Raw genomic sequence first — 19,196 nt, forward strand, 5'->3', positions numbered from 1 at the left:
CAAGTTTCAGTTAAATTTGGTACAAATCGACTATTGAAATATTCAATATAAGTCACAACATAAATTTTTGTAAGCTTTGAAATTTAGTCATCATAGCTACATGCAGTTTTTGTTCTAGAATGACACACATGCAATGTTTAGAGTTATCTTCTCACGGGTGTCTGCTATACATGATTTGACCTAACGATACAAGGTTACTTGTACCTGCTAACTCTTTGACAAAAGCAAAATTGTTGTCGACGTGGTGCTTTTTATGCATTTATAAAGTTGTTTTATTACTATTGTTATTACTATTGTTAATTTTTCTACCATTTGCGATTGTTTTTGATGTTTGAGGTGGCTGGACTACCAGGATGTTTCAAGATTAAAATTCACAAAACTTTATTGCAGTTAAAACACTGGTTAGTTAAGTTTGAAAGTTACAGTTGTTTGACAAGTTTTTTGCTTTTATAAAAAGAATTAATATTATTATTAGTTTTTGCTTTTATGAAAATTATTAATATTATTATTTGATGCTTGATTAAATATTAAATTTATTGACAGAGCAGCGGTGTAAGTTGTCTACTCTCTAAGCTTTGATAAAGCATTCTACATAATAGTTGGACATATCGAATGTGAATCAGTCCGTTTCCATGCTTCAAATAGGCTCAAAGTCGCTTTCACTCCAAATAATAGAAAAGGTGAAATATGAGCGCATTCGATTCCATTTTGCTTCACTAAATTTGTGCGAAGGCATTCGCGGTCAAAATTCTTCGGCATCATAGAAATCCTCACTGCTGATGATTTCACATCGACAATACTCGACTAAGCTCCCACCAGTGGAGTAAAAACACTTCAACACAAAACCATGTGAATCTCTGCTATTAACAACGTTCTACTGCTACTACTCGACTTTTGGCACTTACATTAACATTTACATACTAAAGATAGGTTATTAGTGCAAGGATGACAAAAATAATTTGTTTTCTAGTACAACTAGTTGATTCAACATGAATTGAAAAAAGACCAAGATCTGAAAGTGAGTTTACTTTAACGAGTTTTGTTTTAAGGCTTCACGAACCTTGGAAAGATCTAAACAGTGTAACTCAGAATCGATGAAACTAGTCTGAAAATTTATCAACACCGGGCAACTCCGAACCTAATCGAAGCATGAAAAATACAGTGAATATGGTAGTGTTGCGGAACTTTTACTTTTGTAAATTAACAATAAAATTTATCAATATGGTGTCTTTTAATAGATTTGTTTGTATGCCTACGATAAAGTAATTGCTGGGCCTTTGCTGGGCCTGTTGAATATTGCTGAAAATGACACGTAGAGGATAACTCCACATTTGTGAATTACCCACTCCATGAAAGATCCATTCCATTCCCGAAACATTTACATTATAGGGATTTTACGGTATTTAAATTATAAAATACATGTAAATTGCCTATTCTGTTTCTAGATCTTTCTAAACTCACCCATTTACCATTTGAAAATAATAAAATTAAACTTAATTTCTAAATTTAATTACTGTACAGTAACTGTAGTATTATTGGTTTGTATTGACAACTTTCCCCCCTTATTTATTATTCTTTTTACTTGGTTTAGGGTCTTGATTTTGTTTACGTTAATTTTACAATGAGTTAAGGAAAGCGCACACACTCAATGTCTATTCAAATCTGTTTTTCTTTCTGCTTTTTTTCCACAGCAAATTCTGCCGCAAAAAGAGAATATAGTACATTTGTAAAACAAAATAGAACATTTCTAATATATAGACATATAAATGACCTATAGGTCATTTATATGTCAGATAATAAATCATTTCTAGGTCATTTTCTCTCCCAAATGTAGCAAGACCGAAAACAATATTTTCAAGGCGAACTATGGGACTCCCATTATTCAAACTGAGTTTGAGAACTTTCCCTGACTTCTAGCTTTATGTTATATAGAATGTAAAAACTTTCCGTAAACTATTTACATTACGTGGAATTTACGCAAAAGTGGGTTATATTATAGAGGCAAATACTGTACTTCAACAACAATTGGTAAATTGCATATAGGAAATTTTTCATTCAAAATTATTTGCTATAGACACAGTTACAACGAGGCCCGACTTGCTAGCACAATTTAAAAGCTTTTTAACACAATTTTGTGATGACATGACAATGATTAACTAACCAATCGATAGTTTTTTCAAGCTGTTCAGTTGTCATGACAACCTCCAAAGTCATTACTCAACTGCCACGGTCTCTTGGTGGTAGTGATGTTGCCATACTAAATCAATGCTCTGCGTGTCTTTAACATCTTCAAAATTGGTTTGCTTGAGAATTTGAAGTTGCAAGTAGACAGCAAGTGTATTCATTGTCTATACCTTGTTTTAAGAAACAGCATTTGAAGAAAATCCCCATTTGCTCAATGAACATGAAATACTTGCTAATTCAGACTTGTGTCAAAACGTGTCACGGTTGTGGTCAAGTAGAAATGACAAGAGTTGCAAGTGTCAAACAGTATATACAAATACAGTGATCTAAAGTTTACCAGTGTTACTAAATTGCGTTTTTAGCTGCCACATGAACATAAGTAGATGCCATATGTATAACTTTAAAAGAGGGTTAAAATTGTCCAGCAAGAGAAAATAATATTGTTATAAAAATCAGAGCAAGGAAATATTAAAGTAATCACTACAATATGTGAGCAAGTCTCCAGAATTTGAGACTGGCCCTTTTAAATTTATGCACGAAGAAATATCGGTAAAGTAATGCGTTCTTTTTTCATGTGAATGATGCTCAATGCATGTTTTCAAAGATAGCCCAAAGATAGCCAAGATTCTCAAAACAGGCGAGTTTATCAGGCCTTATCAGGGTCCTGACAGTGATCACAGTCTTGCATCTCTGGTGAATAGATCTCTATCTGAATCGTACAGTCCTGCACATCGTATTCCTTACTGAATACCTTCGTTGCTTCTTGGACTATTCCCTGCGACAAGTTGACATCTTCTGCAAACAACAACCAAACTTATCACTCAGCTAAGCTCCTTCATAGCAACAAAATTAAAAAATTATCACTATAAGATTCATATTAGACATACTATGTTACTGTATTCATATCCTGAAGTATTATATTCTGTTATGTACAGTTTTTATTTCCAATATATCACAATCATAGCCACTCATCATATTTTGCAATGCTCAAGAACTGATTTGTCAAGAAGTGTTTTGTAATTTACTGCTACTCAGTGAATTGCACAAAAAAATCAGCTTTGTTTTTCTAAAAGCCGAAATTGATCTATCTGGCCCCAGTGGACATCTGTTGAGTGTAATTACACTACTAGAGAACTTAATATTAAAATAGTAATACAACTCTTACTATAATAAGAGCCGTGTTTGTCCATAGCTTTGGTAGGATGTTAAAAAGGATTGCACCAGATAGGATTCGAACCCAGATATTCAGTTTACCAGCCAATCTACACCACTCAACTACCTCCCTGCATTCCGAATATTTGTGCAAACACTCATTCTCTGTGCTGTATAGACACACCTGACAATCTCCCATAGCAGAGTGGGCTGCCAGAATACTAGTAATCAATAAGTAATAATTACATTCTGTATCCTTGACCAGTATTTATCATTACTGAAGAACACAGGCTCAGCTCTTCGCGAGACAAATATCAAATTTTTTATTTAGAAAGGGCATTCAGGACATCCTTTTCTGGCTACAGGCCAAGCATGTATTTTTCTTGATGATTCTATAGTCAAAATTATTATTTTTTCCAGTATGACCTTGAAAAATCGTCTGTTATACAGCCATTGAATTTGGCTGGCCTACCAACTATTACAACAGTAACATTAGCCACAAGAGGTTTCTGTTGTATCACAATTTATAATAAGTGATGTAACAAAATCTTTAAAATACATGGACAAGTTATCTTTTAATTGATTAAATTGCTAGTTTTGCTGTAGCATGGGCTGTATTTTTGAGGGTCCAAATCCTACTTAATTTTTATTAGTCAGGACATACCTACATGAAGAGTAAGTCTTTAAAAACGCACAAAACTCTTTATCATCTCTAACAGAATCAACCAATGAGACTCGAGAGATACAATAAAGCTCCAAGCTGACACCAAACAAGCTGAGACCGGATAGCAAGATAACTCTGTATCAAACACATTAGTGTGATGCATTGACCTGTGTAATCAACTTCGTTTGTCATGACACCAAATTAATAATTTTTTCAAGTCGTTAGGCCTATGAACTTATGGGTTTGATTCAGCTATTTCAGTTGATGGAAGTATAAAATGCTCGATTAGTGCCAAGATAAAGTTAACCACACAAATTTTAGTAGATTAGAACATAATGGTATTTTTCTATCTTTTGCAATTGTTTTTTATTTTTGAGGTGATCTGAGTACCAGGATGTTTCAAGATTAAAATCGACAAAGCTAGATCGCAATAAAAAGGCTCAGAAGCAAATATCTGTGAAATGATATCAATAGTTGCTATCATTTCTAGAATTGATATCGGCTGTTGCGTTCAAATTGCAGCGTTGCGCGTCTCTATTCTAGTCTCTTTGTAACCATAGACGTCATAATCACACTTTCGCTTGATCTGATTGTTTTGGCCGCGATCAAGTTTTGTCAATTTTAATCTTGAAACATCTTGCAGTCAGATCACCTCAAACACCAAAAAGATCACACATGATAAAAAATACCAGTACTTTCTGATCAAATATACTGAAATTTTGTGCAAGTTAATCTCCAACTAGTATTTCCTCTAAACTATCAGTCTTCAACAAACATCTGCAAGTATAGGAGACTTCATTGTACCTGAGCAGGTTGTCTTCATACGGTGTTAGAGTACAGCCTTTTTTCAAGGTTTTACAAAAAAAGCAAAACTTGTGAGAAACATTTCTACCTCATGTGCAAAAGAACAGAAATGGCTTTGTATCAACAGCACTTGAAAAATACATGATAAAAATGGGTGCTACTATAACGAATGCTTTAACTACCAAAAACTATTCTTATTAAAAATATTATTAAATCCTACTTTGTTATTGTCTGTCTGTTAGTCTGTGTAAATTCAATGCGTTTCCACATTTTTAGACAATTTTATCTTATTTTCACCCGCAATATGCTTCATACTTTCCGCAAGCTCGCTAAAAATATTTGGTTTTAAAACTCCATCTGGTTCCTGAGAACCAGCTTCTTAAACATCTACCTACAGGCTATCTGGTTATTAACACTGAAACAACAATTAAGCTTAATTCTGAGAATAAATACCAGAAGTAGACAACTCCTAAACATTTTTAACAATTATTTTTGTAACGATAATTATGTGTGTACTATGTCAGATACAATCTTAGATGTTTATTGCAGTTATTGACACTGCTTGGCAACAATAAAGATAAGCTTGGGTAAATACCAGAAGTAAACAACTCCTAAAAATATCTATATACATGTCGGGTCACTACAAATATTTAGTTTTAAAACACCATCTGGTTCCTGAGAACCAGCCCCTTAAACACCCACCTGCTGACTATCTGATTGATAATAAAAGAGGTCCTAGACACGACTACTCAATTGAAAATGAGCGAAGTCCTTGGCATAGCCAGGCTTACTGATAGTCTATATTAATTGAAAACACCGCATTTACTTATCACAAATTAAGGCAAGTTTTTAGCGATGCGCACTGCATATCTTAACAAATAAATCATTGGCATTTGGTTTCTCAACATCTTCCAGCAATAATGGACTAACACTTTTTTAAGCGTTATAGTTATAGCTATTAGCCAAGATCGCTCTATTGCCTTGCAAGCAACGTCGCGTGTTATTCATCTTAATTGGTAGCAATGCCGTTATGTGGGAACAACTGTTCCATATGTGTAGAATGTAGAGTAATTACTGCAATAAAAGTATTTTTTTGTTTTGGCTGGTGGCCAAACATATAAGCTTTATAAAAAACCAAACTTTAGCTTCCATGATATTCGAGATAAATTGACATTAGCATATGAATTATGTCTAATTTTGTTTGGTTTTACTAAATAAATTTGCCAGAAAAGACATTATTTTACAAGTATGACAGCTGTTATTTTAAACCATCAGGAGGTATCTCCAATCTCAAGTAATTTCCTTCTAAGGGTGCACAGCTATGAACCGGGCGAGCCTGTAACAGTTACACACCGCCATAGAAAAATAACTCGAGGATTTGTCTACCCTCACCAACAAAGAAAAAGTATTCCATCTACCTATATAACATGTATATAAATCTCAATGTTAGTCTTTTTGTTAAACCCTGTCCTGTGTCCAGTTACAGTGATTAAAGTCTAGCAATGAAAAATATGTTTGGCACTAGATTTGATCTCGTGACCTCCAGACCTAAAAGTAGCAAACTTAATTATCAAGCTACACAGCATATAATGGATGCATTGGGCAAATAGACCTTACCTTGGTTAAGATACTCCCGCTTAAAGCATTCACTTGGGGTTAATAACTAGCACTGTTGACCATTACACGTAATGATTGTTAAACTGGTCCAAAACGAGAGTATTATTTTAGTAAAGATTTTAGTTAAGATTTTAATAATATTTAGCTTTCCAGGTAAGCTACTCAAATTTATTAGGTAAATTATTTTATTACCCGCGCAACACCGGACATTCAACTAACTATTACTATACATAGTCTTTGACTACCAGATTGCCTTTTTAACGGTGGCCTTTTGTGTCATATGACTATGGCCTTCTGTGTAATAATATTACACAGAAGGCCATAGTCATATGACACAAAAGGACACCGTTAAAAAGGCAATCTGGTAGTCAAAGACTATGTATAATAATAGTTAGTTGAATAGTTAGATATATTATATCTAAAGCTTGCTATTTTGCTAAAGCTAGTGTTTCAGGATATTACTGATATACTTGTTATGATCCTATTGTTATATGAAGATGAGAAGGTCAATTCTTTAGTAGTGTAATTACACTCAACAGATGTTCGCTGGCGCCGTATAGATCGATTTTGGCTTTTAGAAAAACAAGCTGGATTTATTGTGCAAATCACTGAGTGGCAGGAAACTACAAAACACTTTTTTGACAAATCACTTCTTTAAAAATGCAGGAATTTATAATGATTACAACCGCAATAAACTTGAATTGACAACTGTACACAACAGAATATAATATCTCAGGATAAGAGTATAATAATATAATACGTGTATCTATAAGATACAGTCATTGGTCAAGTGTGCACAGAGTTTTGAGATGGGAGAATCTAAGCGCTATGATGTATTTTTCATTATAGCTGAAGGCCCACTTGTTGCTCTCCGCTTAAGGCTTATTTGTGGAATCAAACATGAAGTTTATTTGAATTCTCACTAAAGTGTAGGCTAAAAGTCAGAATAAAGTGCTCGATACTAAAGTAGAGCTTACTATAAATTTGGTAAGAAATTTATTAAAATTTGACTAAGCATAAAAATTACTAAAAGTTTCATATTACACAAAAGGTGTGTAACACTCATTAGATAAAATGCTTAGTGAAAACTAAGCATTCGCAGTAATAAAAATAAGCAAACTGCGCTTCGCAGTAATAAAACTAACAGTAAAGTTTATACTAATATTTTCGATTATAAGCTTGATTTAGCATTTGTATGTATTTGGTAAAAATACAGCAATTGCATTTATTCAAACTGTCTTAGCGTAATTAAAGATATGACAAAAGTAAAAAGAGGATTACCTCAAAGCAATTCAAGACATTCTAGAGAATAGATAAAACATTTTTATTTTCGAATGAAATAACTAACAGAAGATTTTTATAAGTATTTGTATGACATTTGAACTAAAAAAGGATAATTTACTTTACAATATCACAAGTTATAGTTTACAAGTTTGGTGCCGATTCCTGTCGATGACAGAGTCTGTGGAGAGTTTTATGGCCAACAGTCTTTACTTTTATAATTTAATAGTACGTTGGCAGTCCCATGCGCCGTGAGAGGTCACCAGTGTAATAAGTATGTACACAATTATTCCACGACGCAGCAAGGTGGTCTAGTGGTGCAGTTGTTAGTGTGCCTGGCTGCTTAGTTAAAGAACCTGATGCATGTTTTTTTAACCTCTAAGCGCAGCTTCAGACAAACGTACAGACAGAAGCAGCTTTTATTATAGGAAAAATTTAATACAGTCTCCTGAACTATTTTTCTCTCTGCGCTAAGTAGACTTTATCATTCTTTATCTCAGAATTGCGTGACTTAGCCAAAATCTCAAACGGTTATTGTCTGGTCATTTAGTAAATTTAATAAAGCTCAAGGATAAATGTGAAAGCTTGAACAAGAGCAGACAAATACTCCTCATATATACATGCATATGTCTAAGTATTAGTATAAGTGGTGTGGCAATTTTCAAGTAGTACTTCATATATTTGATAGGAATAATGGCTTGCACCAAGTTAAATTTTAAAATCAAAGAGCTTTCAGCAACCACCCTATTATAAAAGGTGATGTGTGTATACATGTATCACACAAGTGTGTATGAACCAGAGCGTTGGTCTTTATCACCGCATTAGACTCCGTCGTGCCTGTGACTAGCTAAAGGAATTAATTTCTACATCGACAGAATTCTGATTCCATTCTATTTATATTGCACGTTACTTTGATTTGCGAATCACTTATGGAAGGCAGTATGAGGGCTTTACACGAACAAACCTCAAATTTATATATTATTTAATAGGACCGACGCTACATGGCTAATAAAATAATTGCCTAATGATTTTGAGTAACTTAAGCTAGTAACATAAGTTAGTCTAAACCTTTACTATAATAAGAACCGTGAAGCTAGCTTGACATCAGACTTTACTTGTCAGTTTTGCTAGTATTATAAGTATGTACACAACTATTAATTAGTACTGCCAATTGGATGCATAGTGTAGTGGGTAGTATGCCTGTCTGGAAACTGGTGGTTTTGAGTACAAATCCAATGCCAAACGAATTTTTTTTCTTCCTAAAACTTTATCGCTATAACTGGACATCCGGACGACAAACACTGAGATATATATAGACAAAGGTATTCCTACAAATAACAGATATGTTAAGGTCATCAATGGAAGCTGTTTATAAACATTTCAGGGTACGTATTTAGCTGATTAAATTGATCAAAACCAAAGTTTTTTTGTATATTTTATTTTAATTCATCAATTCAAGTTCCTCTTTTTGTGTTTAATCAATTGTTGTCATCAACTCCCAGCGCAAACCACTGCTGCTATCACAAAGTGCTAACAATATATAATAGATAATTACTACTCTGACAATGCTACAATAACAATAATAAAATATTCAGCGGACAGAGGTCACGACCTTCACCCGATCAAGGCCAATACTCATTAGTCAATCCATTAATCAACCCAAGGTGTTGTAGAGTGGCATTGCTGTATAGAGCCATTGCGGATGTTTGTACGATCTGTTCCGTCAGTATGTGTAGCCATGATTTCATGGTATGATATCATATGATATGCAACTCGAGTATAAGGTGTATATGGCAGCTTTATATCATTTGTGTGTAATATCATCTGAGTGGTTGTAACATGATCGTATGATATATAACGCATTACTTTCATGTAATAGCTGTTCCTCAAGTGCGGCAAGAAAGCGGGTTGGTTCACATTGTATTATTGTATGTTGGGGTTGTCCTCTCGACAATTATTCATCGAATATGTAAATAGTAATCAATGGCGTCACCAAGGCAGCACGAACACGTCGGGAAAGATTGCAGCTGTCAAACTTTCCCGATAGTTTGCTGAGCATCCACGACAGCCTGTGCAATGTGCACCACTTCAACGATCGTGATTGGCTGTTGCAGAATGTTGCTGCGGGACTAGTATTCCTTCGTTTCAGCGACCACGGTGCATAATGATAACGCTATACCACGGACTATTCTCTGATTACAGTGATTACGGCTGATTCGCTGATTCACTATTACGGCAATATTGTGTGAACCAGTCTTTAGCGAGAGTTTTGGGCCTTTGGGTCAACCGATAACCAGAGTTGCTCATGAGGAGATGTGACACTAAAGTTGTAACAGTGTATACGGTGACAATATTTTCATGTTTGGATTTAAAAAAAAAAAATTATAGATTTGCTTCTCTTGGTCTGCCCGGTTTGCAAGGGGCTCTTAAAATGCTGGTGACTATGCATTACGACTATGCAATGCTTCGCATAGGCTTACAGCTGAAGCTTTTTCCACTGGTTTCATATTTGTAGTGCAGCTAAAAATAGGAGCCCTAACTCTATTATCTTTGCATTAGCTAAATAAATTTTTAACAAGTTCAACAAAAGCACTGCTACAAAATGTGAAAATCCGTAAAATAGAAATATGATAAACAGAATAAAAATAAATAAATAAGAATAATTAATAAATGATAAAGAAAAATAAATAAATAAACTCCTATTTAATAAAAGTGACTTTTTTATTAATTGTAAACATTTTACTTGTTTTTGAGTTTCATTAGACAATTGAGAGGGTCAAGGCCATTTAAGAGGCATGATGAAGAGAATCACAAGCACTTTGCACGTTTACACTTCAGAAAGAGTAACAGTGAGTGAACCTCAACGACTCCTACCACAATGATGCTCACTGAGTCCGAGTATGTGAGAGATTTATGTATTTTGTTTATTTGTTTAATATTTTTATAAATACTTTTTAATTCTTTTTAATAATTTTTTTGACCCGATTAAGTACTGAAGCCACAAAAGCAGTGAGGGTTACTGTAGAACCAGTGCATTAAATTATACTGAATAAAAGCATTAAAAAAACATCATTTGGGTCAAAGTTTGAGAGAGATTTATATATTTTATGTACTTTAGCGTTTTTATTTATTTTTTAATGGCTACTTTTAATGAATATTTTTACCATGTGAAAAACTGAAGCGGTAAAAACTGACCCATGAAGTAGGGATCGCTCTAATACATTCGGCTGATTTGTGAACTATTGTTATACCACTCAGACTAAGAGGCAGCAGTTGGCTCCTAGTTCTGAGCAACCTGCTGATACTGAGGTATCACCACAGTAATCAACATGTCTGGTTTGGAGGGTGCCTTTCTTGTCAGAGCCAGGGTTTGAACCTCACCCAGCTGTGCCATAGTCACGCACTCCCGGCAACTAGGCCACAGCTGCAATGACACCACACCTTTAGTTACCTATATGGCTGATAAGCTATAGGGTCAAGGCCTGGCTACACACCAACAAAATGCATCTTTTGCATTGCAAGCACGCTGGCGACACATAGCGCTTCATAATTTCAAAAAGTTACTAGACTTCGATATTGCAAATAGACAATTTGCAATATGTCGAAATATTATTATTATTATTGTTCTTATCAGTATTATGTAAAAACTTGTAAATCTTTGTTAATATTTTTTTGTGTATTTCAAACTTTTTTGTATGTTTCAAATTGAAAAGGAACTGTTTTGTGTTTGTGATAATTAGAAACATGTAATGAGGTCATGGAATGAGTTTACAAACAGCCTAGAAAGCTCGCGTATTTTAGCTCCACATGCAATCGCTCAAATCGTCAGATGTGAGATAAACTACCTTTACACCATTATGTCGTTTATGCATATGGCGATATCTCTTTAAATGTCGCCGATTTTCAAGTCGTCTATTTTAAAAATCGCCACCAAACAACTAAATCGTCATATCGTGAAGCTCTAGTGACACATTGTCAATGCATCATTCCAAAATAAACACGCTGGTTTATTTCGATAGAAATAGACCTAATACAAATGTGATGGATGAAATAGGTTAAATATTACAACATAGATTCAGTATGAATTATTCCTAACTGGTTTCTGACTGGCTTCTGATCGACTCTGACAACAGCTACTCATATATTGGTAAAGATTTTCTCACTTACAACATTTATGCACAAGTCACTAGTATAAAGTGGAATAGTTTATAAAAAATTTCTGATGTTTTTTTTGTAATAAAATAAATTAAAATCTTTTTTTTTTATAGTTTAATTTATGCCAAGAATCTCAAGTATTTTTGTACTTGTTCTTGTTTATCGTTACCATTTAGCATTTGTACAAGCTGTTTGTACAAACCTTTTATTTGAGTAAAGTTATATAGCAATACAAAAATACTGTACTCAAAAAAAAGTTTGTACAAATAGCTATTTGTACAAATGTTTGTACAAATAGCTATTTGTTCGAATGTTTGTATGAATAACTGTAGAAATATTATCACAGCTTTTAGTACAAAAATTCTCACATTATCTCAATAACGGTTTTAAAAAGCAGCAAGGATGCCATGGCCTTCACACAAGTGCGCTCAACTCTCATTGGCCAATCTATTCTTCAACTCCCCGCATTTTTAGTAGCGTGTGGAGTCGCTGTGTGTCCCCACAGCAAGTATCTACACTACACGCCGGTGATGTATTTCATCGGTGTGTGCAGCCAGACCTGAACTCTTCTGTTATGTTACAAACATAGCTCTGTACCACAACTAGGTAAGACACTACTACCCTAAGACTAGTAAAATACCCCCACTTGTCATTCATAGTATTGACAGAAAGTTTAGTGTACTGTTCGTATAGCGATAAGTACTCACTTACAGCAATATGTACTCATGTATAGCAATATGTACTCATGTATAGCTATATTTATTCACATACAACAATATGGTCTCACATGTAGCCTTGACAGGAAGTTGAGTATATACTCACGTATAGCAATATGTACTGAAGCTGTGAACTTGCTATTCGTAAGAGACCAGATTCTCAGGTTATGCACGTTTTGTACATTTTCGATGCCAAGAAGAGTTTCTTTGACTGACGCAAACTCTATATGATGAGGTGTGGCTACAAGGAGAAGCAATAGCTACAACTTATTCAAGTCAATCTCTAAGAAGTTGACACTAAGTCTATCAAGAACAGAGTGTTATCCTAGACTTAGCGTTATCCTAGACTTAGCGTTATCCTAGACTTAGCGTTATCCTAGACTTAGCGTTATCCTAGACTTAGCGTTATCCTAGACTTAGCGTTATCATATACTTTGCGCTATCATAGACTTTGCGCTATCATAGACTTTGCGTTATCATAGACTTTGCGTTATCATAGACTTAGCATTGTCATAGAATTAGAATTGTCATAGACTTAGCGTTACCATAGATTTAGCGTTCTAAATAATAAAAATAAGTCTGTATTTATAGAATATTAAAGTTCATCCAAAATTATTTTGGAGTTGTCTTGGCATGGTACAATTTCATTATAATGTACTATAACTTCCCAATGAATATTATTTAAACGAACCAACAAAATTTTACGTTACGACATTACTATGATAAAAGAACAAGATTTGTGAAAAGTTCTCACATTGTCATGGCTAAAATGCAATATTTCTGCGACACTTTTACTTGATTGGTTGATCACAGCATCACTATCGCAAAGTGTGTCTATGTTTTAGTTTCTGATGAAATCTTTTTTAAACTCACATCTAACATAATATTCTACTAAAGATATTATCTTAAGTGGAAATTTAATTCTTTTGAATTCAAAAGTTGGCTTTTTTTATAACCACAAATAACCTGTAGTGGTAAATTAAGGATACTCAAAATTCAGAAGCCGAGTTTGTGATTGGTCAATACCAATTTTGGTCACTGTGATGCTCTACAAAGAATTTTAGAATAGTTTGTTTATGCTTTTTAAAAGAACCCCTGACAGGTGTAGCGAGTAATCCATTCCAGACTCAAACCACAAAAAATTTGGTTTTCCTTTCAACTTTATTTTTATTCAAAAGGTTTATGGAAATGCAGAAGTACAACCGTTCAAGGTCGTACAATGTATAGAAATACTCGGCAATCAGAAAGTTGAACACGAGCTTACCTTGCATGAGGACTCTGACAGCCTCCTTTAATATGTTGATTGTAGAAAACAGAACGAGTACGGAAAAGAGAAATGTACAAATAGGATCCGCCAACTTCCACTCTGGCTATAATATAAATATAATAATTTAAATGTGAGAGTTAATGGTAAAATATTCAATATCCTCCATTTTATGCTATACCGTCTATCGTAAATGCATTCTGTGAAATCTGCTTAGAAAGCCATGAGTAGGAGACCTTCCGCATTTACAAGCATAAATATTCAGTATAGAGGGAAGAGTAAGTTTGGATCGAGAAAGATGAAGGAAGAGTAAGAGAAGAACGTGAAGAAACAAAAGGAATGGTTAGAGAATGGGTTAAATAGAAGCAAAGATAAGAAATAGAGTGAGAGAGAGATCGCGATAAAAAATATACAATGAGAAAAATTTAGAAGAGCTGGTAGAGAAAAAAGAAGATAGGAAAAGAAGATGGAAAGAGAAAAGAAAAAACTATTGGAAGGAAGAAAGACCATAACAATAATCCACGATTATCTACAATAATCCACGGTTATCTACAATAATCCACAATTATCTACTATAATCTGCGATTATCTACAATAATCCACAGTTATCTATAATAATCCATGGTTATCTACAATAATCCACGGTTATCTACAATAATCCATGGTTATCTACAATAATCCACAATTATCTACAATAATCCATGGTAGTCTACAATAATCCACGATTATCTACAATAATCCATGGTAATCTACAATAATCAATAATTATCTACAATAATTCTTAGTCTTCTATATATATAAATCTCAATGTTTGTCTTTTTTGTTAAACGCTGTGTTACATTATAACAATTTAAATCTAGCAATGAGAAGTCCGTATGGCACTGAGTTTGATCTCTAGACATCCAGATCTAGAGGCAGCCAACTAAATCATTAAGTTACGCGGAATACGATGGATTCATTAGACAAATAGTCATTACATTGGTTAAGATACTCATGCTTGAACTGCTTGCTTTGGGTTTATAACTATCACTGTTGACCATTACTTGTAACGGTTGTTAAGCTGGCCCAAAACATGGGTAATGTTTTAGTAAAGATTTTAATAAAGATCTAATTTTCTAGGTAAGTTACTCAAATTCATTAGGTAATCAATTCATTACCCGTGCGATGCCGGGCGTTCATCTAGTCCACAATAATTGAGCAAAAATAACATTTGGTCTGAAAAAGTGATGATTTTATCGGTCTTTCAATCCTTTGGATTTTTCAGTTTGAGTTCTCCTTTATACTTGAAAGTAAAAGTAAAATATAATGCATGTTCTATAGTATGTTCTAATAATGATAGCTTATTCAGGCATCTCTGCATTCCAACATAAATATATATAGCTAACTGCTGTTGGAAAAAAAATAAACACTTTCTTTTTGGAGGGAGTAACGGGGGTTTGAACTTTCAACCTCTAGCTTGAGAGCTCAATGATTATCAGTAATCTACATATCAGCAATATATAGGCACGAGTTGAGATGCTCACCTTGAAGTATATAATGATGGCAGCAGTCAGCACTCCGATACTCTGAATGAAGTCTCCAATCACATGAATCATAGCTGCCCTTACGTTTATGTTCTCTTTCTTGTCAACCAACGGAGAGTTCAAGAGTTTGCTTTCTGTTTAAAAAGATTTACATTAAAAGGTTTAATTCTAAATGCGTTAGAAAAACTAAAGCTTTAATATTAGAACAAATCCTTGACTAAAAGTTGCTACTTCCTAAAACTTTTTTTAACTTTATTTCAAATATTTTCAGAACTTTAGCTAAAAGATAGGATAGTTTAGCAAAAGTTTTTTTAACTAAAATATGAATATAACTACTTACTTGTAATTCAGAGATGAAAATTCATGATTACAGAGAAGACAACAATTATATTTGGAACATGCCTTCTCCTATTTTATAAGTTTTACATAAACGAAATACATAGAGAAAAGGAATAGCAACCAATAGTAATGACAAAGCAAGCAAGACACAATATAAGTGGCAAAATCCTTACCACAGCTTTCAAAAAATGAATCTGAAATAATGAAAAATACATCGAAATATATATTTTGTAATCTCAGTTCATACCAAAGCCCCTGAGATGTTTTACAGTATGTTATATGCTACCTACAAATGCGTGTCAAGGAAATGTTGGTCAACACACTACAGGTTCTTCAGTTGAGATGCTTGAAAGGTTAGTCAGTGCAACAATGCTGCTGTTTTTATCACACCATCCCTGATACAAGTATGATCCCACATAGAAGAATATTGAACAGCCTACATTGTTAATATTGATTTGTTTTATGGAATAGTCTAAGTTCTATAATTCATCCTTAGCACTCGGGCTATTAGATTAAACATGTTTTTTTTGTTCATTGTTTTTCTGCTTTTTTTAATTTGTTGCATAGATTGACACATAATCAATCAAATATTCACCACATCAATACAGTCAAAATTGCAGTTACGAATATTTGCCTTAACATACAAAGTAATTTCCAAGATACAACATTCGAAATTTCTTCAAATATTATAATTCTGTAAGTAAAAGTAAAGAGGCTGGTATCAATCACCACTAAACTGCAAAAACAATAAAAACCTAAAGTAAATGAAGCTATAGCTGGTGTAAGTTAGAGTAAGTTACTCCATATACTTACATCACTCTATGATCACACAGACACATTCTTAAGCGTAAACTTCCATTTACGCGTCTCTAAAGTAACAAGTTCTATTTTTAATGAATTACTTTAGTTTTTACATGAAATTTAAATTTACATAATTTTGTTACATTAATTTACATAAATTAACTTACATTTAATTTTTACATAATTGAAATTTTCAGCTTAGTTTTTCATAGTTTTATATAAAGCTACACATAATTGCTTGAAGTATCTATTGTAGTCTCTTTTGCTTTGGAACAAATAAAATGATATGCAATGGACTCTTATAAGAATATGTGCTTCAACATACAATGGCTTTAATATACGAAGCAAATATCAGCATGGATTAACTTGGCATGTCCAAGCATGACTTTATAACACATATCATATAATGGAGGCTTGGCGATGGTTAGACCATGAAACAACTTCTGTGTAAATTAACTTTGGCAATGCTTGACCTATATATGCAGTTCAATTTCCACCCTGTTTTATCTATCACTGTTCTACAGTACAGTAGAAGCTCCTATAACATAAATTCCTGATAACATAAATTCCAAATAACGTAAAAAGTTTATGCAAAGTTTTTGCTTCATAATACGTAAAAAAATTCCAGATAACGTTAAGTCTCAAGTCTGGTGAGTTTTCAAATTTGATTTGAATAGTAACCTATATCGCTAGACAACTTATGTGACATTCTAGTTTGTCATGAAAGATTGTCAGATGTGTCGACAAAACAGATAATACATGTAGGTAGCTGCGCAATTGTTCATGAATACTCAATCGGTGCAGGTATTACAGCCTCGGTCTACCAATCTGATTGTCATTAAGTTGAGAATCGTCAAAAGTTATCTTTTATCCAAACCTTGACCCCCGGATACAAATGGACAACGAATAGGTAGTACTGCTCTTATTATAGTAAAAAATATTTTTTGTTTTGCTTTACTGTAACTTTAAAATATTTGTTATTAGTTTCACTTTGCAGAATAGACTTTGCTGTTTAAAAAAATAGGCAATTTGTTGTAAAGGAACGTCAAAGATGTGCGGTCCCCATCAACATTGTAAAATTCCTGCAGTCATGGTCTATCAAACCATTGAAGCTGATCAGAAAAAAGAAAAGTTGTAGATGCAAACCAATAATACTGTAGTTACACTACGGTACAGCCAACAAATAAAAAACTTGAGACTAGTTTTTCCTTTATATATGGCCAGAGGGGTGAGTTTGGAAAGGTCTTTAAATGGATTAGACAATTTACAAGTATTCTAATGTTTATAACGTAAATTCCTTATAATGTAAACGTTCCTGGAACAAATTATTTATGTTGTAGGAGCGTCTACTGTCTACACTATACGCATTACCAGTCTGGTCACATTCAGCTTGGCTATGCAGTCATACCTTTGAGATACAAGAAATTTGAGATACAAGGAAAATGCCGAGCAAATTTTAGCCTTGAGATTTGAGATACTACATGTAGAATACAAAACGGATCTCGATGCGGCCGCCAGGTGGTCGAGTATTTGAGAGGCCGCTTGCACAGTTTTTCTCAGTGAATCAATTAAAAAAGTTTAAAAAGGCTAAAAAGGAGGATGAAAGCAAGTAATTAAAATAAAACTTAGTAGAATGTAAGATTTCAACTTGATTTTAAGTGTGCTCAGTTTATTTAAGTAATATTCAAAGTTTATGTTATGTTGCGTAGTGTCACAAAAGTTTAGTGTACCAAAGGTTGTTACTGTCAAGTATATCTCACCGTTATTAGTCAACTACTGTCTGTCTCAAAGGTAAGATCTCCATACAATACTGTATAGAATATATCTCTTCACTGCAGATCGATAGTACGATACGATTACGATAGTAAAGAGAAGTAAAAATAAGAATACGTTAAATAATTATTCGTTACTTTGTAAGCAGTGAATTGGAAGAATTAAAACTCGTTTTTCTATTATAAACTCCTGCTTTAGGTGTTTTTGTCAGAGAGTGAGAACGGATTAAGTAGTATTTAGTTATTTTATATAAGATAATATGATTTGAGATATGAGTGAATCACCGTATGAGCTCGGTCTATGGAACGCATTAGGCTTTTATCTTAAGGTATTACTTCCTATCGAAAACTTCATAAAAGTCATCAACCTTCATAAAGCATACATATATCTGTTTTCAGCCAATAAGGAATTTAGCCCAAAGATTAATTAACCGCACACATAAAAACAATCGAGCGCGCGTAAATCCATACAAGGTGAGAGAAACAGTTGCAATAACACAGCGCATCAAAATATCATCTGTAGACTTGGATCATACCCATGTACATACAAGTAACTATGTATGTACATGAGTATAGGGCTAGTATGCCTTAAATCTAGCATTGGCTAATAAAATAAACTTACTCCCATCATCTGTAGCTCCGTAATGTGTTCCTGACCCTTGTTCTGCACTGGACAACATCGTAATTGAGGTTGTCTCACTGTTGTATTGGGCAGGGCCATGCGAGTGACCTCCTCCTCCGTGTGAGTGCCCATGGGATCCCACACCGTGTAATGTCAAACCCAGACTGTCAATAGAGAATACATTCTTTATGAAGTCATTTTAGCCTTAGTAACATATAAATATGACATCTGTATATTTAAATACTTAGGCAGCATGTCCGATTCACTGAAGTTCACGTGTGGATAACTTTCACTGAATCACG

At 33.8% G+C, this 19,196-nt stretch overlaps 1 protein-coding gene across 1 annotated transcript in view; it reads right to left on the minus strand.

The window, feature by feature from the left end:
* Positions 1-2,318: 2,318 nt before the first annotated feature.
* LOC137403710 (proton-coupled zinc antiporter SLC30A2-like) overlaps positions 2,319-19,196 on the minus strand; it is a 65,026-nt gene continuing 48,148 nt past the window's right edge. Inside the window, exons 5-9 of the mRNA XM_068089723.1 lie at positions 18,895-19,058; positions 15,361-15,494; positions 13,838-13,943; positions 12,680-12,814; positions 2,319-2,979 (exon numbers count right to left, since the gene is read on the minus strand). Of these exons, the coding sequence (XP_067945824.1) occupies positions 2,831-2,979; positions 12,680-12,814; positions 13,838-13,943; positions 15,361-15,494; positions 18,895-19,058 (688 nt within the window). The 3' untranslated portion in view covers positions 2,319-2,830. The remainder of the gene's footprint in view (positions 2,980-12,679; positions 12,815-13,837; positions 13,944-15,360; positions 15,495-18,894; positions 19,059-19,196) is intronic.

Source organism: Watersipora subatra, chromosome 9, assembly GCF_963576615.1.
Source record: "Watersipora subatra chromosome 9, tzWatSuba1.1, whole genome shotgun sequence".
NCBI classification, from domain to species: domain Eukaryota; kingdom Metazoa; phylum Bryozoa; class Gymnolaemata; order Cheilostomatida; family Watersiporidae; genus Watersipora; species Watersipora subatra.